The 19,208-nt window shown below is 55.1% G+C and overlaps 1 protein-coding gene across 1 annotated transcript; it reads right to left on the reverse strand.

Moving 5' to 3' along the window:
* Positions 1 to 327: 327 nt before the first annotated feature.
* On the reverse strand, positions 328 to 16,773 carry LOC119093395 (nephrin). Its single transcript, XM_037216351.1, has 12 exons — positions 16,749 to 16,773; positions 15,463 to 15,617; positions 12,868 to 13,012; positions 9,713 to 9,843; positions 8,279 to 8,450; positions 5,570 to 5,727; positions 4,483 to 4,618; positions 3,951 to 4,292; positions 3,479 to 3,593; positions 2,039 to 2,184; positions 1,365 to 1,489; positions 328 to 841 (listed from the first exon to the last, which is right to left on the reverse strand). Exons 1-12 carry the CDS (start codon positions 16,771 to 16,773, stop codon positions 698 to 700), a joined length of 1,794 nt encoding a protein of 597 aa, XP_037072246.1. The 3' UTR covers positions 328 to 697.
* Between the last annotated feature and the right edge of the window lie 2,435 nt (positions 16,774 to 19,208).

Below are 19,208 nucleotides of genomic sequence, written 5' to 3' on the forward strand. Positions count from 1 at the left end.
TGACATGACGCCCTCTCCCGGTCATCGCTGGCAAGGATGCCCACCCCTCACCGAACTCCCGGTCATCGCTAGGGGGGATGGCTACCCCTCACCGAAATCCCGGTCACCACTGGCGAGGATGGCCACCCCTCACCGAAATCCTGGTCACCACTGGCGACGATGGCCACCCCTCACCGAACTCCCGGTCATCGCTAGGGGGGATGGCTACCCCTCACCGAAATCCCGGTCACCACTGGCGAGGATGGCCACCCCTCACCGAAATCCTGGTCACCACTGGCGACGATGGCCACCCCTCACCGAACTCCCGGTCATCGCTAGGGGGGATGGCTACCCCTCACCGAAATCCCGGTCACCACTGGCGAGGATGGCTTCCTTTCACCGAACTCCCGGTCACCACTGGCGACGATGGCCACCCCTCACCGAAATCCTGGTCACCACTGGCGACGATGGCCACCCCTCACCGAACTTCCGGTCATCACTAGCGGGGATGGCCACCTCTCACCGAACTCCCGGTCACCACCGGCGAGGATGGTCATGCCTCACCGAACTCCCGGTCACCACCGGCCAGGCTCAGTGCCTTATCTGCACTCTCTCGGTCATCAGGGGTAAGGCCGACTGCCCTGCACCGCACTCCGTCCTACACCACACTCTCTCGGTCATCAATGGTAAGGCCGACTGCCCTGCACCGCACTCCGTCCTACACCACACTCTCTCGGTCGTTTCTAGGGAGCGTCCGCACCATGGTGTGCCGTCGCGGGTTGAAGGTGCCGAACGTGAGGACTGCACCCCTGCCGTCCCGGCCCGGCCTCGTCAGGGTCAGGTCCCCATCGTTGATGCTTTCCTGCCGGCGGTACCAAGTCAAGGTCAAGCAAGGTACCGGACACAACGACGTTAGACGTAAAAGCCAAAGCAGAACAAAAGAAGAACTAAAAAAGAAGGAAAACGCGGCAAATGTGAGATGACTGGTGACGAAGTCTATATTTCGGTCTGTGTAAGTGCAGAGAGTGACTTATGTGCGCTCAGACCATCACCAACTGCGTCGACAGACATCACCAACTATTTTATTTGTTCGTGAGCGGTCGAGCGCCGAGCTCAAACGACGGATTAGTGCGTTATCTTACAGCGAAGATGGAGTCTCCCCGGTCACTACAGGCACCGGCTAGCAGCCGCTGCCGTTGACATCTCAGCGGACTATGCGCTATTTAACACACCACGCGCTGGAAATGGGGATCCAGCCTACCACAGTGTGCAGGCTGTGTCTAAAAGCAGACGGCTGAACGTAACCGACTGGTGGAGTTAACGGCTCTGCATCGGGGGACATTGCGCACGCCTGCAGCAGCCGGCCCTGCGATGCTGCCCCTGACCTGGATGACATTGCCCTTGTGGGGGCTGCCGGGAAGGAGGCCTGACGTAAGAGAATGTCTCCTCGTTGAATTCACGTTCAGGTGATTCAGCAGATGTGGCGTCGGCACTGGCTCGTAACTGGACGCTGCCGGCGGAGATCAAAGGTCATCACTTGGCAGAATGCCTGCTTTCATCTCTTTTTAATATTACGATGGGTACAAGGCAGCGGACGCGCCTGCAACGTACGTCCCAGATCCCTGCAGACTGCGGGCGTTCCATTCGCCCGGCCTGTGGCTCTTAAACTGCCGTGCTGTTCGGTTATGTCAAGGACCACGCCCACGTGAACAAGACAGCAAACCTCCAAAAGTTGAAGGCCGTCGTGAGGCCTGTGATGGGATGCGTCACCTTCGGCATGATGACCGGACATTCAAACACCTGCAGCAAGTTCGGCTGTGGCGCATCCCGAACCGCCAGGAGGCCCAATTTGAACATCTTCTGTAGTTACGATTTGGCGACTGTGGCACTTCTGATGACTTTCTCTGCCACTGATCGTGTTTTGCCGTTGAACTGGCAGTCGAGTCGGCAGTTGAGCTACCGTCGAACCGCAGGCGTGGCTGCGCCACAAATACACTCGCCCCTGTTGCTTAACTGTTAACGGACGACTCTGTATAACGGCGGGGAGGCATGTTCTTACCGGACATGTTCGGTACGACGTCCGGATTCCGGTCCGTGTCGTAGAGCTTAGCTCCGACCTCTGCGTCAACAGCCGCCGATCTCTGCTTGACTTTCACGGATGAGTTTAAAAGATGCGTCTGGACCGCCGGTTTTCTTCGGCTTCGACTGAAATCGGATTATAGCATCGTATTAAGCTGTAAGATGGTACTACTGCTTAGTGACATATTATACCGTTGACAATAGCGCTTTATATGTGGTAAAAGGACATGCTGCTTTTGTTTGTGATCAGTTATTGAATCCCGTAACATTTCAAAAACACGTTTTTGAAGGAACTTGTGCGCACTACTATTCTAAATAACGTGGAAACAATATCCGCAGGGTCTTCGCAGTCTTCTCATCAATCTCAAAGGCATACCACAGTGCATCGCTGCAAGCTTTTGAAGGATTCGAAACAAATCATGCAGGTGACGTGCGTCTTTTAGACGTTTAAACACAATTACCTCTTTCAAATGAAAGTCATGTGCTACATGATAGCTTAAGTCCTGAAATACAGTTATTCCAGATAATGGAGCAAATTATTTATTGTGAACAATTCAGGAGATCCGGTACAATATTGTGCATTAGACATCCACGTGGTTTTTCCGCCAGATTTCATGCGAGCCTGTGAATCCTCGACAAGACGGTCTCGACTCTGTGAACACTCGACAGGGTGGCCTCGACTCTGTGAACACTCGACAGGGTGGCCTCGACTCTGTGAACTCTCGACAGGGTGGCCTCGACTCTGTGAACTCTCGACAGGACGGTCTCGACTCTGCGAATCCTCAACAGGACGATCTCGACTCCGTGAATCCTCAACAGGACAGTCTCAACTCTGTGAATCCTCGACAGGACGGTCTCAACTCTGTGAATCCTCAACAGGACGATCTCGACTCCGTGAATCCTCGACAGGACGGTCTCGACTCTGTGAATCCTCAACAGGACGGTCTCGACTCCGTGATCCTCAACAGGACGGTCTCAACTCTGTGAATCCTCGACAGGACGGTCTCGACTCCGTGATCCTCGACAGGACGGTCTCAACTCTGTGAATCCTCAACAGGACGGTCTCGACTCCGTGATCCTCAACAGGACGGTCTCAACTCTGTGAATCCTCAACAGGACGGTCTCGACTCTGTGAATCCTCAACAGGACGGTCTCGACTCCGTGATCCTCGACAGGACGGTCTCAACTCTGTGAATCCTCAACAGGACGGTCTCGACTCCGTGATCCTCAACAGGACGGTCTCAACTCTGTGAATCCTCAACAGGACGGTCTCGACTCCGTGATCCTCGACAGGACGGTCTCGACTCTGTGAATCCTCAACAGGACGGTCTCGACTCCGTGATCCTCGACAGGACGGTCTCAACTCTGTGAAGCCTCGACAGGGTGGTCTCGACTCTATGCCATCAGCTGGGCCCCTGACCTGCTGCCTTTGATGCACGCCACCACGCCGATGGCGACAATGATGAGGGAGGCCACGATGCCGATCAGGACGCCCAGGATCGGCGTCACAGTGAACCGCTGCTCCTCCGCCGGTTCTGTCAACAGTGGGGAGGGACTGCCTATCCTGCCGTGTCTCGCATTCGGCACCGGGATATTTTTCACATCTAACCCACAATGATCGGTGGCGGGGTGGGGGGGGGGGGGGGAGGGGGAGGGGATGGGGTAGGGGTAACGCAACATTTTGCGGGCTGTGATTATTAATGTCATCCGACCATTATGGAGTGATTTTTTCCACTTCGTAAACGTTCCAGACACATAGAATATTGATCCTGAGTCTACGAACCGCTGCACACGGCGCCATACGGCAGTGCTCGACAGAATACACCAGGCTGTGTTAGAGCTACGTGCAGCCGTGGAAGGTAGCCCTTTCTCCTTCTTTGCGATTCGCTGACCTGCAGGCTGGTCCGTGCCGCCGCCGCCGCCGCCGCTGCTGCTGCTGATGCGCTTCTCGGCCGCCTTAAGCGTGAAGCCGTCCAGCGTGATGGCTCGGCTGCGTCCGCGGCTGTTGGCCGCGTACAGCTCGAGCCGCAGCTCCAGCCCCGGCGGCAGCTCCAGCACCGCGAAGTGGGGGAAGGGCCGGGTGAGGTTGCGTACCAGCCGCCGGCCAGCCACGTCAAACAGCTCGGCCACGAAGTACTGCGGCAGACCGCCGTCGAAGCCGGCCGCACACTTCACCTCCAGCGAGTCGGACGTCTGGTTGATGACGGTGCAGTTCCGCAACGGCTCCGGAGGACCTGCCGGAGATGATGCCAGAGTCGGATAGGGCGAATATTTTACATCTCAAATCTATTTGACACCGGCTATAAGTTAAAGCCCAAATGCGCAAAGACAGATCTAAGCCGATTGCTCTCAATGGTAAATCAAATTGTGAATTAAGCACATCGTTCACAAACATCAGCGGCGCACCATCGCTCTTCCTCTCACCAGCAGGAACAATGTTGAAGACGCAGGGCTTGACCATGGGACCGATGTCGTTCTCCGCCGTACAGAGCAGCGTGCCGTAGTCCAGCTCCGTCTTGGGCGTGTAGGAGGAGCGGCTTTCCAGGCCCCGTGAGACAATCTGAGGACAGATCACCGTGTTCACGAAACAGCTGGGTGCAGCCGTTAATATTGAAACGTTATCGTGTTTCTGCGCTGGAAAGTCACGGCGAAGGTCGTACGAGAAACAAGGTGAAAATCATTAATGCAGTAAGAATCGGTGCTTTCCCATGGTGCATTCGGATGGACTCGGTTCTTGCAGGAGTCTTCCACAAACGTTTAAGGGTACGTGGAATCGTGAAGAAGTGTTCGTCATCTCTGGCGCTCAGCAATCCACTGATCACAAGTCGTTTGCGGTTGGTGACTGCAGACAGTGAGGTTGGCTAGGCGCTCTTGCCAACATCAAGTCGACATGACTCTCTCAAGGCGACACACCGCTTGCAAGTGGGGAGATGGATAACACAAAGAGGTGACGTGTGCCAGCCTTCCCACCTCACACGATTCCTCTCTTCGCCACCCCTTCTCCCCTCCTCCAACCAGCCAAAAGACTGTGGTGCACAGGCGTCTTATTTCAACCTTGCACTTAAGCCCTCCTCCGTGAGCAGCAGCGGCATTAGCATGGCATCACGTTCTCCAAACTAGGCAAAATCAAAGACGAGACGTATTGACAGTCCTCCAAAGCCGCAATCACATCTCCTTTCAGTCCGAGTCGCCGGGCTTCGACCGAACTGACCTGTGAGAATGGCAGGTCAAGCGTCTCTGCCGAGCTGTTGAACTGCCACCTGTAGGTGACGCCTGCCGGACTGACCTGTGAGAATGGCAGGTCGAGCGTCTCTGCCGAGCTGTTGAACTGCCACCTGTAGGTGACGCCTGCCGGACTGACCTGTGAGAATGGCAGGTCGAGCGTCTCTGCCGAGCTGTTGAACTGCCACCTAAAGGTGACGTCTGCCGGACTGACCTGTGAGAATGGCAGGTCGAGCGTCTCTGTCGAGCTGTTGAACTGCCACCTAAAGGTGACGTCTGCCGGACTGACCTGTGAGAATGGCAGGTCGAGCGTCTCTGCCGAGCTGTTGAACTGCCACCTAAAGATGACGTCTGCCGGACTGGCCTCCACCTGACATGTGACGCGCGCCGCCTCGTTCCGGGCCCTGCCGTACCGGCTCTTCTGGCCCGACACACACACGGGCGCGTCTGTGGCCAGAGCACGCCGGTCAGTAACCATGGCAGAGGGGGCAATCATAATGGGCAGGGACCACGGCAGCATCCGCGCGGCCTGGACAGTGAACGCCAAGCAAAACATAAGAACGGCGGCGGCGCGGCACGAGGTACGTTCCCACATACGAGGCAAGGGAAGACTTCGGGTCAGTCGATTTCCAATAGCGTTATTTATGAATTAGCGCCATCACGCCACATCTTTGAAACCGCGATCGCTACAGCGTGTCAGGCAGCCCACTTAAGGCAGCGATCAGACACATTTGTGAAGGTTTCTTAAGGTCCCTGGTCGCATCAAGTTTTGGTATCACCAAATGACCGTAGATTGATTACTCCCGCATGCCATCACCTCTCTCGACTTACACCGTACGCTGAGAAGTAGTATTTAAGCTGTGCTCGAAGTGCTAAACCACGGGAGAAAAATTGCTTCTATTACCCCTCATTTCTAAATTGTGCTATAACGATATCTTCGGAGAACCTTTTCGCCGTGTGGGTCTTTTAAAAAGTCAACTTTTAAATTGTTTAAAGTTCATTAAGTTAACTGCTGATTATGTTTAACACTGATGCTAACTTTTACCAACTTGCAGGTGTAGCTGTCATCCCCAGCAAGGGAAACGAGGGGGGGGGGGGGAGCGAAAGTACAGCCCCTTGCCGATTCAGCACCCGAAGTTCCGGAGCAAAAGTTCGGCCTCAGAGCAGTCCGTGATCACCAGCTTTTGCCGGATCGCTTCGCAATATCCCCTGCGGCGGTCCGATCAGCACGGGTCAACCGAGGTCAAACCAAGGGTTCGGCTTCTCTGTGTGATGTTGCAGACTGCGGTCGCCCAAAGAGCTTATAACAGCACCACTTCTTCCCAAAGGGAATCTGACCGGGGTGAGTCCATGACTTCTTAAAACTGTAGTCACCTATGACTCCACACTCAAGTTCGTTATATGCGATGGCAGAGTTGGTACACTGTGAAAATGCCGTTCTATAAAACTTTCATGCTGTAATGCTTACTTGTGCCATTTATACATGTATGATACACCATTATATAAGTGCTGCAAATTCAACATGTGCTTTAAAGCTTAACTTGACCTGACTTTGATCGGAATCTACTCGTACAAAACAATCGTCACAGCGTAACTACACTAGTTCATGATAAAGCAGCAATCTGGTCTTTGGTTTTCAAGAATTTGCTCAATGTGGCTTTCACCCCAAATGGCTTTTGGAAATATGTCAGCATTGATGAAGGTTATTATAGAAATACCTGACTTCATTTGGGAGCACTAGGCCATGGTCCTGCGCACGCGGAACCATGAACTCGTCGCAGAATTAGATTTTCCCCATTTTCCCATGCACATGCTCAAGTATGAGGTCATGGGTCACTTGCCAGTTGTGTTAGATATCTTAAACATAAAAGCCATGTGTAAAACTTTGCAAAATGAGCTGTCCAAAACTGTGTTACGGTGCACTGTTACGAGGTTCGAGAATTGGTTCGGAACAACGCAGGACATTAACAGCAATCCCTCTTCCTGGAGGGATGTGTGGGTTTTTAAAGATCTGCGTGATTACACCAGCAATGTTTGGACCCTCACGAACGTTCGAGTATTAACATCGACATTCTAGTGGCCTGCGAACCCAAACCACACGCCTCAGTTGGATACTCCAATATTCCGAATGCGATTGATTACCTCTATTGGATGCACATGAAAACATAAAATAGTCTGCCAATTTTGGGTGAGCGTGGAACAAAGGCTATTTGCGGTATAAAGAAGTGATGGTGCATATGGATGCAAACATGACTTCTAACGTCAGTAGGTGAGGTTCCATGTGCTATGGTGAACTGTCCAGCTTGTCCGTCACTTTGCCAGGGCCTTCTCAACGATCGTCCGACGAGGACAATAGAACAGGACAGCAGAAGTGCACTGCCAGCGGTCAGGGAGCACCAACTCCTCACTTACCCCCATACCATCCCAGCTTTCTGCGACTTGGCTAGCTTCTGCTCTGTCCCCATCACCACCCCACGCCGCAGAGAGCCTAATTGGACACGTTGTTTTTCGACGCTGGGGCTGGTTTTTGGCAGCGCCGGGCGAACACGCCATCCGGGCCCAGAGTTTGACGACATCGGATTGATGCGGAGGAGTGGCGCGGCCGGGCTCGTTTGTTGGTAATCTGGCAGCGCGCCCAGACGGGCATTAAGGATTCAGTCCGGGCTGCCGGCACAGAACGGGCCGGAGAACACCTAGGCCTGCTCGGCGTCCCCTACGCCTGGTTGTACCGGAGCAGCGTGATGAGCTCCTCCCGACAGTGATCGGTCCAGAGAGAACTACCTGAAATCTGACGTCCCATAACGACCAGAGCGCTGCGACCACGTCCTGCTCTTACGAGAACTCTTACAAACCTCGCCGCTCGATACCTATGGAACCTTAAACGACAGAAAAGTCCTCTTCAGCGCCACTGCCGTCCGCACATCGCACTAATAAAGCCAACTGTGACGCCACGAAGCGCCGCGAGACGTGAGAGCACACCTGACCGTCGCCCACTCACACTTGACGCTGAGGTGGACGAGCCGGCTAACAGCCTCGCCCTCCGGGTTGGCCGCCCGGCACCGGTACGCGCCGGCCGAGCGGCGGCTCAGGTTGCGGATCACCAGGCTGCGCTCGTTGATACTGACCATGTCGCTGACGCCGGCGCGCGGGCTCGGCCGCACCGGCCTCTCCTGCCGACACAGACGAAAGCGTCTCATGTCAGTGGCTTTGGCTTTCGTTCAGGGCGCAAAGAGCGGAAATAGGTCGCTGACGGTGGGAATGACGCCAGTTCTTTACTTGACTCAGCCATCGTATCGTGAGTAAGTACATTTATTCGTCACACATCAATCTACCCTCCGACAATCTTCAAAATGCTGAAGGGCTGGTCGACGTCACATGGTTTTCCATCAGCATAGCAACGTCGGTTTTTCACCAAGGATATGTACGAGAACGCATATAGCCCCTGTGCAGTGACAGTGGTTGTCGGCAAGCGCAATGTAAAATTCTGACCGATGAATCGTGAACGACACCGCGCTTTATCATCCCGAAACAGATCCTTCTCTATTCTCCCGCTCGGGGATTTGATAGTCTTTAAAGCCGACGGCCTGGCTCTCTTCATGGGAGGCGTGATCTCCTGATTCGGCCGATACCCGCCTCAAAGGAGGCCTCGTAAGCCGCCAGCCCCGAGGGCTTTATCTTGAGCGGGCGATAAATCTGGCGGGCGTGCGCCTGAACCGGCGCGCAGTGCGTCATCTCCGGTGCGGCGGCTGCGCCGAGTCAGCCGCGCCGGAGCGCTGCGCTCAGCGCGCCGCCGTCCGACGCTCCCAAGCCCCGGGTGAAGCACGACCGCTCGCGGCCGATTCGCGTCCGCCTCAGCGGTGACAGACGGGCGCACCCCGCGGCCGTCTGAGTAAGCCGCGGCACAGGAGCGGGCTGGAGACACGGGGCGGTGGGCGACCGCTGCCAGCGACGTACCCGGGGCACAGGGGACGGGTCATGACCACGAGTGCTGCGGGACAGGACTATCGCGAAGGACCAGGCAGTCATTTGCGAGGCAGTGGTACCAAATTGTATCCCATACCCATAACTTTTAGGACATGGTTTGCCTTTGCGTAAGACTCGAGCTCCCCGGTCTCCATGCAGAGGAATCATATTATGATATCGCAGCGCACCCTAAACCATTCAAAACATCGAATAGGATGGACGTGCTATATTCCACTGAACCCCAGCTGATGCGATTGCAACATTGTCAGATCCACAACCGAGCTGTGGGCTGTTTTGACGCGCTTTCAGATGCGATTTTTAGCTTCCAAATACTTGCACACATCTCTGTGAATACCTGCTCGCATGCTGGGACCAGACAACGCTGTAGACGATTGGGCCGTGCCGACCATTCTCACGTTATGTGACCAGACAATGCTGTAGACGATTGGGCCGTGCCGGCTATTCTCACGTTATGTGACCAGACGGTGCTGTAGACGGCCGGGTTGGCCCGGACGTTGCACTCGAAGTAGACGTCGGCACCCTCCCGGATGTTCTCGGCGTCCAGTGCATTACCGAGCCGCAAACTGATGATGGGCGGGACTGGAACAGGACCGGGCGTCACCCTCAGCCGCACACCGACGCACGGCGTTCCTCACAGGGCGGCCAGTTCACCCACGGGCCCGGCTCACAGGGCGGCCAGCTCACCCACGGGCCCGGCTCACAGGGCGGCCAGCTCACCCACGGGCCCTCCTCACAGGGCGGCCAGCTCACCCGCGGGCCCGGCTCACAGGGCGGCCAGCTCACCCACGGGCCCGGCTCACAGGGCGGCCAGCTCACCCACGGGCCCGGCTCACAGGGCGGCCAGTTCACCCACGGGCCCGGCTCACAGGGCGGCCAGCTCACCCACGGGCCCGGCTCACAGGGCGGCCAGTTCACCCACGGGCCCGGCTCACAGGGCGGCCAGCTCACCCACGGGCCCGGCTCACAGGGCGGCCAGCTCACCCGCGGGCCCGGCTCACAGGGCGGCCAGCTCACCCGCGGGCCCGGCTCACAGGGCGGCCAGCTCACCCGCGGGCCCGGCTCACAGGGCGGCCAGCTCACCCGCGGGCCCGGCTCACAGGGCGGCCAGCTCACCCGCGGGCCCGGCTCACAGGGCGGCCAGCTCACCCACGGGCCCGGCTCACAGGGCGGCCAGCTCACCCGCAGGCCCGGCTCACAGGGCGGCCAGCTCACCCGCGGGCCCGGCTCACAGGGCGGCCAGCTCACCCGCGGGCCCGGCTCACAGGGCGGCCAGCTCACCCGCGGGCCCGGCTCACAGGGCGGCCAGCTCACCCGCGGGCCCGGCTCACAGGGCGGCCAGCTCACCCACGGGCCCGGCTCACAGGGCGGCCAGCTCACCCACGGGCCCGGCTCACAGGGCGGCCAGCTCACCCACGGGCCCGGCTCACAGGGCGGCCAGCTCACCCGCGGGCCCGGCTCACAGGGCGGCCAGCTCACCCACGGGCCCGGCTCACAGGGCGGCCAGCTCACCCGCGGGCCCGGCTCACAGGGCGGCCAGCTCACCCACGGGCCCGGCTCACAGGGCGGCCAGCTCACCCACGGGCCCGGCTCACAGGGCGGCCAGCTCACCCACGGGCCCGGCTCACAGGGCGGCCAGCTCACCCACGGGCCCGGCTCACAGGGCGGCCAGCTCACCCGCGGGCCCGGCTCACAGGGCGGCCAGCTCACCCGCGGGCCCGGCTCACAGGGCGGCCAGCTCACCCACGGGCCCGGCTCACAGGGCGGCCAGCTCACCCGCGGGCCCTCCTCACAGGGCGGCCAGCTCACCCGCGGGCCCGGCTCACAGGGCGGCCAGTTCACCCGCGGGCCCGGCTCACAGGGCGGCCAGCCCACCCACGGGCCCGGCTCACAGGGCGGCCAGCTCACCCACGGGCCCGGCTCACAGGGCGGCCAGCTCACCCACGGGCCCGGCTCACAGGGAGGCCAGCTCACCCGCGGGCCCGGCTCACAGGGCGGCCGGCTCACCCACGGGCCCGGCTCACAGGGCGGCCAGCTCACCCACGGGCCCGGCTCACAGGGCGGCCAGCTCACCCGCGGGCCCGGCTCACAGGGCGGCCAGCTCACCCACGGGCCCGGCTCACAGGGCGGCCAGCTCACCCACGGGCCCGGCTCACAGGGCGGCCAGTTCACCCACGGGCCCGGCTCACAGGGCGGCCAGTTCACCCACGGGCCCGGCTCACAGGGCGGCCAGCTCACCCGCGGGCCCGGCTCACAGGGCGGCCAGTTCACCCACGGGCCCGGCTCACAGGGCGGCCAGCTCACCCACGGGCCCGGCTCACAGGGCGGCCGGCTCACCCGCGGGCCCGGCTCACAGGGCGGCCGGCTCACCCGCGGGCCCGGCTCACAGGGCGGCCGGCTCACCCGCGGGCCCGGCTCACAGGGCGGCCGGCTCACCCGCGGGCCCGCGGGTGAGCTACAAGCGGCTGTCACGAGTTTGTACGCCTTTGGTCTGAAATCAATTGGTTTGGAAGCGTTAAAGGTTTCTGGTTAATCTATATGTGCCAAAATCGAAGAAAATTTGACAATAGGATATGGCAGATGCCCCCGGAAAATTTGGTAATAGGATATGGCAGATGCCTCAGGAAAATCTGACAATAGGATGTTGCAAATGCCTCCGGAAAATTTGGCAATAGGATATGGCAGATACCCCAGAGAAAAGGGCATGCGGACCATCTTGTTCCAAACAATTGATCATGAAGCTGGCCAATCAGTTCTGCACTATGAATACACATAACAAGCCCGACAGGACCCACTTGCGACAATACTGCGGGTTGTGGGAAATCATCTCCCGCATCCAGTTTAAACAGAAACATGCGCCTGTTGGTGGAAAGGAGCCGCGTTGACAGTGTTATACCATAACAATCCAGTATGAGAAATGTGGTAGACCACTCTACGAAGCGAGCGCGTCGTGACAACCCGAGGTCCGGCATGGCTGTATGTCACCCGAACTTCTAGATCGGGCACGACGTCCGACATCAGTTGAGGCAGACGAGTTTCAACAGCATTCACAAGGCGAGCTAATACATTGACCCACATTCGTTTCGCTGAAGGATGTGCTATTGGTATCTGCAAGCGACTCGCCGAGCGTTGGCACTGCTGCAATCATTTTAATGCGTCCAGTAGGGGCGGGCCAGTCCCACAATAGCCAGACGCGTCCTGCATCAAAAACACGATGGAGATATACGGTTCCATATCAGCGAGGGAGTGCAATACAAAGGAGCATTGTGCACGGCTGGTGGCTCGCTGTCGAACGGGCCAGCTAATCTGTATTTGTCGGCGTGTTCAGATCTGGAAACTGCTCTGGTTGATCGTCACTTCGAGACGTGCAAGGCTGCCTGTACAGCTAATCTGGAGAGCGTAAACACATGCTCGATCCTGCCACGGGAACTCTGATTAGGGAACTCAAACGCTCCGAGAGAGTGATACCGATATAAGCCGACATACGTCATGCTAGGAAGGAGGTATTCAGCAACTCTTTACATGAGCAAATGTACTGGACTGAATTTCACCTTCTGTCTGTCATGGGCCGAGGTTTCTGTGTTAATAGATTCGTGAGGCACTTACACCTGACGTTGAGCAGCCTCTTATCCTCGATCGTGCCGCCCGAGACCAGGCTGTTCTCCGCTCTGCACGTGATCTCTCTGCCGTTGTCGGTGGGGCGCGGCTTGAAGGGCAGCGTGCTGCTGGTGATGTTGCCCAGTCCGGACTCCTGCCGAGGCCCACAGCTGGTAATCATCGCGCCAGGGCTGCTCGATTCCGAGATTATAGCTTGTTTGATGAGTTGACGGCAATCGCCTGATAGTGATGAATTGCCCGTCGGAAAATAACGCAATATGGCGCGAATGAGCAAAACGTGAGCTCAAGAAGTGTCACCGGCACCGTAAGCGACCACCGTCAACTAATAACCTCTCGTTGAGTGGGCACCGGCAGACACGGATCGCACAGAACAGCTGTGCTGCAGCGATAAGGAGCTGCAGATTCGGGCTCTTTGGTAGCATCTATGTAGAATAAGGGCTATCCATACATAACAAGACACGCTCCCAATAACGCGCTCACTAATATGTCGCTACGGAAGCTCCCATGCACTTGATGCATTGTCGCACCAACATCGCCTGAATTATTTCACTTATGCAAAATCAACAGAATGTTACGGCTCGAGCCCAAGGAACACTCGACACGACCTCTTCAGCTTCAGGAATAACAGCGAAAGAGGGCACTTAGGCGTCCCTTTTTTCCTACACGGAAAAACCTCATCAACCCGTTTTTCTGGGTGCAAGGCCAAACTGTATTGACCGGGCTGACGGCCACTGCATCCTACATGTGTTGGGAGGCCATTGGGTTTATAAAGGATACAGCCTGACACGTCGCAACGACCGTTTGACATGACTTTCAATGACAAGATAACACCGAAATGCGGGCTTTTGCTGGCTGTTTTGTAACATCTTACATAAATGGATCAATACGAAATAGCATGCATATTTCTACATCCGCAGGCGAGCCGAGGGAGGTTTGCAGCTGTCTGGAGCGGTTTAATCTGGCGGTGAATAACCACACCGCAAAATTACACACCCCGCTGACCGTCCGCGGCCTGTTTTGGCCATGAAGCGGGGATAGGTGTCTGAGACACGAGAATTGATGAAGTATTTTTCAGGTGGGGCCGAAATGTGCGTTATAAGCTTCCTTGCCTGCACGCGGAGCCTAAGGGCAGCGTTTCAAAATGCTTTGATCAATATTCGGAGTCAGTCAAAGAGTAGACTGCGGAAAAGCGCCCCGTCTACGTACTATATTACAGTTCATTGACAAGTTCCCACGTGATGGAGGAAAGCATTGTAAAATATTGTAACCAGCATTTTAAGCTCAAATGCAGAAGTGGATGGCCACATCTCGCGCTGGCGACCGATAAGAAAAATTAATGGTGCTTATCGCATGTGGATAGCTGGGCCACGGAATGGAATGGTTCCCGTTTCTGTTCATTTCGCCTACTTGAGCTCGACAGACCAATGCGGTTCAGCTGACGCCAGTCTTATCGCGTCACAAGACTGATGATGGAGCCAGCCAGCCTCCATCCCAGCTGATAAATATGGGCTATGTGCACCAGCCAGGCCGACACACTCGGGGAGCGAAACAATGCAGGGTAAAAGGCTGGTATGCCGCGGTACTGCCGTTGTGCCGGGCTGCACCTTGGTCCACATTCAATATTATGACTGTTAAACGCAGCATTGCAGCAGTCAGGCAAAATAACGATAAGCGGCTGCGGAAATACAAATGGTGAAAGAGATGATGGGACTAAAGCCATTTTTCAAGACAATTTTTTATGCGTCACTATGTAGTTGACGATAAACCTTCATGGAAAAGGAAATGCGGGCCTTCGCTGGCCGTTTTGTGACATCTTACAGAACTGGATCAAAACGAAATAGCCTGCATATTTTACGTCCGTAACTGGTGTCGTTAGCATTACTTAAACTGCTTGAAGCTACCTGTGATAAATTGATGCTAAAATTGCAACACATGCAACAGTTAATATAAAATTTGCTAATCGGGCCGGAAGCAGAAAGGAAATGCGAATATTGGCTCGGATTTTGTACGGGATCCAAAAATCGAACGCTTATGTAGCTGCTATGTTTTCCCATCATTGAACACTGGGGCTTAGAATTTATCAACAACATCCTGTGAACGGGAAGCACGCCTTGCTACACCACAAACCATACCACCACACCTAGTTACACCACAAACCATACCACCACACCTAGTTACACCACACACTATACCACCACACCTGGTTACACCACACACCATACCACACCTGATCAAACACGCGCTGGAGTCCTATAGCACAACGTGCCGAGATGGTGTGTTCGAAACACAGCGGAGACCAGCGAGCGTCGGGAGGCGTGGCATGCAGCGGAGACCAGCGAGCGTCGGGAGGCGTGGCATGCAGTAGAGACCAGCGAGCGTCGGCAGGCGTGGCATGCAGCGGAGACCAGCGAGCGTCGGCAGGCATGGCATGCAGCGGAGACCAGCGAGCGTCGGCAGGCGTGGCATGCAGCGGAGACCAGCGAGCGTCGGCAGGCGTGGCATGCAGCGGAGACCAGCGAGCGTCGGCAGCCGTGGCATGCAGCGGAGACCAGCGAGCGTCGGGAGGCGTGGCATGCAACCCACCGTGAGCTGGGCTCCCAGAACGCGCCGGTCTTGAACCCACCAGGAGATGTTGGCCGGCGGTCTGGAGCCGTACGTGCGGCACACGAGCGCGTACAGCATGCCCGACTGCATAGACGCCCTGGACGAGCCAAGAATCTCCACATCCAGCGGCCGGACTGGAACGGAACGACACGAGCTGAGTAGAGACTGAAGCGACCAGACACCTCCCAAAGGCTTGGCCAGAGAAGCTTGGCTGGAGCCACCAGCTGCAATCTGCAAAAGCTCTACAGATGTCAATCACATCACGCCGTTTTGTGCTATCGTGTTCACAAGATGCTCCGGTGCCAGCTACGCAGAATTGACGAAGTCAGCGGGCGTCGCGGCTGTGCGACACATCATGTCGCGAGGGAAGGACCTCGCAGGGAATCGAGCCCCGTACCGCCGGTTTCTAAGATGCACAGCTTAACCACCTAGCCGTCGTACCCCTGACGAGGGATGCCTTCACGTGGTGAAAGCACTGATGCGAAAAGCCACCACAGTTTTGGAGACACCAGTCACAGATTGGGATTCACTGGTCAGTGCGAGATTGAGCCTCTGCCAGAATAATAACTGAGATCGAATGAAAGAGAAGAGAATGTCTACAGCATGAACATGCTTTCCGATAGTATAGTGGGCCAAAACGGGTTGCAAGGTCCCAGTTAAAATTTGAAATAACTTTACGTCAGACGAAAGAAAACTCATACGCCATACGATTTAAATAAAGGGCGTGGCAGCGACATAAAAATTGAGTTATTCGTATTTCAATTTGAGCCGGCGCTGCACAAATAGTGTTCCGTTGAAGTAACCGGTAAGGGACGGCGGATGCTCGCAATCAAACCTAAGTGACAACAGCTATGGAATTTTTGATGCCAGTGCCTTTCATGCCATTTCCTATCTTCAAGTTCTCAAGTTCATTCAGAGCTCTTGAGATACAAGAAAAGGCTGACAGTGCCAAAAAACAAATCCGGTTCCTGAAGAGGTTATCAGCAGTGGAGTATACATACGTCCTGTACAAATATCCCAGGCTTACAACTGAACGCATCCTTTATATGCATTGAAATATAGTTAGCTGTTAGCGAAAGATGACGCAAACATACACTACAAACCGACGGGAGCGAAAATTGACGGGCGGCCACAGCTTTTATTCTGTGCAGGCAAGGAGAGGTTGTGTGCTCGAGAATATTGCGTTCGAGGTTCCGAGCCGCACTCCTTTCTTCTGCCTACGTCCTTCGGCGTTTCAAGCCCTTAGCATGTCACGGTCCGCTGACCAGCGCCCACAGTCCGCTGACCCATGCCCCATCACTGGCATATCTTATGGCATAGTCAATGCATCTTAGATCTGTCGGTGCGTCCGCCCAACACGGGTTTGACGCTGTGACGAGATGGGTGGGATTGTGAGCCGAGGCTGCTGGGCGTGTATACCCGCTCCCACTGCCCAACACTATAACTGGAAGTAGCTTGTGATGGGTGTTGCAAGTGTTCCGCACCTACAAATTTCCGCCATTTGCGCGTGGAAATGGTTGGGTTTAGCGCGTAGCACAGCAACAGGTCCGATGGGTGAGCCTACTGGCCTGATGGGAGCCGGTCCGAGGGTGCAGCTCGTTTGTAGCCGATCGCGGCCATCAGCAGCTTTTTAGTCACATTGGAGGCGTTCACGGCTGGATTTCCGATTAAGAGATTATGTTTAACGCGTTATTCCCCCCCAAAAGGTTTCTGAGGCACACGTTACACAAGAAACGGTTGTGAGGTGGCCCCAAATAGGGGGCCACTGTTATCGTCGCTGAGCCGAATCGTGGACCGCTGTTATCGTCGCTGCCCCGCATTGTGGGTCGTGTGTGCTGAAGATCCTCGAACACGTAACCCCTCCGTGTCCGTGCAGAAAACGACCACGACCACTTGTCAATTCGATTTGTGTGAATGCAAGTTTGGGTTATTTTCTGCTCACAACTGATTATATTCCAATGCACATGAAGTTCGCTGCACCCAGTAAGCCTTCCAGCATGAGACTTAAGAATGACCAATCACATTATTACTCGAGAAAAAACTTCGCAACATGTCATACTTAAACGGAGTGTTCTACATTTGTATGGGGGCTGAAACTCAAATAGCCATCTTGAAGATCATTCGGTGCAGTTCAGAGCCCTGCCATTCTTAAGACCTAAACCACTTTAGTTTCTAAGCTGCACGCCCGCGAAGATATGCAGGCTAATTCGGGAGACTATTTCGAAGTCACCGGGAATCCATGATGCCATGATAACGCCATTCAACTTCTGCCATTCCGCTGGTCATGGGGTTATCAAAGCCAAGAAAAGAAGTGAACTGTCGAGTTGTTCATATCTGGCGTTCGTGAGCTGGCTTCCAGATATAACGGCCGTTAATTGGCTCCCACTCGAAGTTGTGCAAGGGAAGATGACGAACTCAAACGATGACGTATTGACGAGCATATTGACTGATAAGATAGATTGTGTTGTCTAGAGTAGCGTTTTCCACTACAAAGTATACCAATAGTTATCAGAGAGCTCAATTCACCTCTCGCGCTTGCTTCAATATCTTAAATGTAGAGAATTCTCTTTAATGGAGGGATAACCATCCTCAGTTTGCCATTGTATGCATGTGCTTGACATCCCAATATCTCCAAATGTGAGCCTCTGGCAATAAAACCGGTGGCACCCATCTGTTGCATTCTACCATAACAAAGCGCAGGATTACTTGAGTGGAAGTGTTGTGCACCAGAGCACCCTCTCTCCTCTCTCTCTCCCTCTGTTGTTTTTAGTGGAAAATCAATTTGCATCTTGTTGTGAAACAAAGGCATCAGCTTGTATTCCAAAGCATCAGCGTGTATCGAATTAGCCACCACTGTGTATCGACTCAGCAAACTTTTACAAACTTTGGCCAGAACGACTCCTTGGGGATTCCGATATCCTACCATATCTTCTGAAATGGAACCTGCAAAACAATGTGTTTTCTTACTCTAAGCATCTCTGTAGCAATTTTGTGGGAAGTTAAAGGCGTATGCGAATGCTACTTCGGTAAATAAAACAACCAACATCTTGTCACAGAAAGTCAAACTTGATGCAGAATTAATTATGTTGTCACAAAAAATTGCTGACAATCAAACTTTTCCCCTGCCTTGACACTGTTTTGGGCTTGTTCTCTACTCGGAAAACAGAAGGTGAAAGGAAATAATCCTTACTAGTGGCACCGTGGCCAAGTGTGTTTTCTATGGACTACCACACAATATTCAGCTTCATCAGCCTAGCCCGGCCCAGCGGCGCGTTTTTAAGACTCCACAGCTACCGATTGCAAGTTAATGCGGTGGTGAGCATTAGGAAGCCTGACTGTTGAACAACTATACCGTGTTAATTTTTAGTAAATTTGCATGAAATCGGTCGGATGACACGAGTGTTCATGCAAATCTCTCATATCTCTACGATGTCACATTCCTTATCGATCATTATGAAAAACGCAAAGCTTTCAACTTGAGACAGAGCCTGAAGCACAGGGTTTAAAACTGGGTCAAGGCCTCGGCAACCGAGCGTCGCAGCGAGACGACACAAATATCTTTACGGAGGAGAAAGAGGACAACCGCATAGGCGAAAGCGTGATGCGATGTGTACAGATGGTTACGCTGCCTAGTGCCCTAACTTTTGGTTCCCCTGTTGTGGAGGGCTTTTAAGTTCGCATATCAGATCTCAGGAACCAGAGCGGATGAAGACGTGAGAAACTGC

The sequence above is a fragment of the Pollicipes pollicipes genome, unplaced genomic scaffold (genome assembly GCF_011947565.3).
Source record: "Pollicipes pollicipes isolate AB1234 unplaced genomic scaffold, Ppol_2.1 Scaffold_4002;HRSCAF=4701_pilon_pilon_pilon, whole genome shotgun sequence".
NCBI classification, from domain to species: domain Eukaryota; kingdom Metazoa; phylum Arthropoda; class Thecostraca; order Pollicipedomorpha; family Pollicipedidae; genus Pollicipes; species Pollicipes pollicipes.

Bases quoted from the DNA above. Each gene is read 5' to 3' on its own strand.
- LOC119093395 (XM_037216351.1), bottom strand. From the start codon at position 16,773: ATGGGTCAGCGGACTGTGGGCGCTG. The intron at 3,594-3,950 runs GTCAGCGAATCG...CACTGTTGACAG, and splicing joins CGGCACGGACCAGCCTGCAG to AACCGGCGGAGGAGCAGCGG. The intron at 842-1,364 runs GTCAGGGGCAGC...TACCGCCGGCAG, and splicing joins ACAAGGGCAATGTCATCCAG to GAAAGCATCAACGATGGGGA.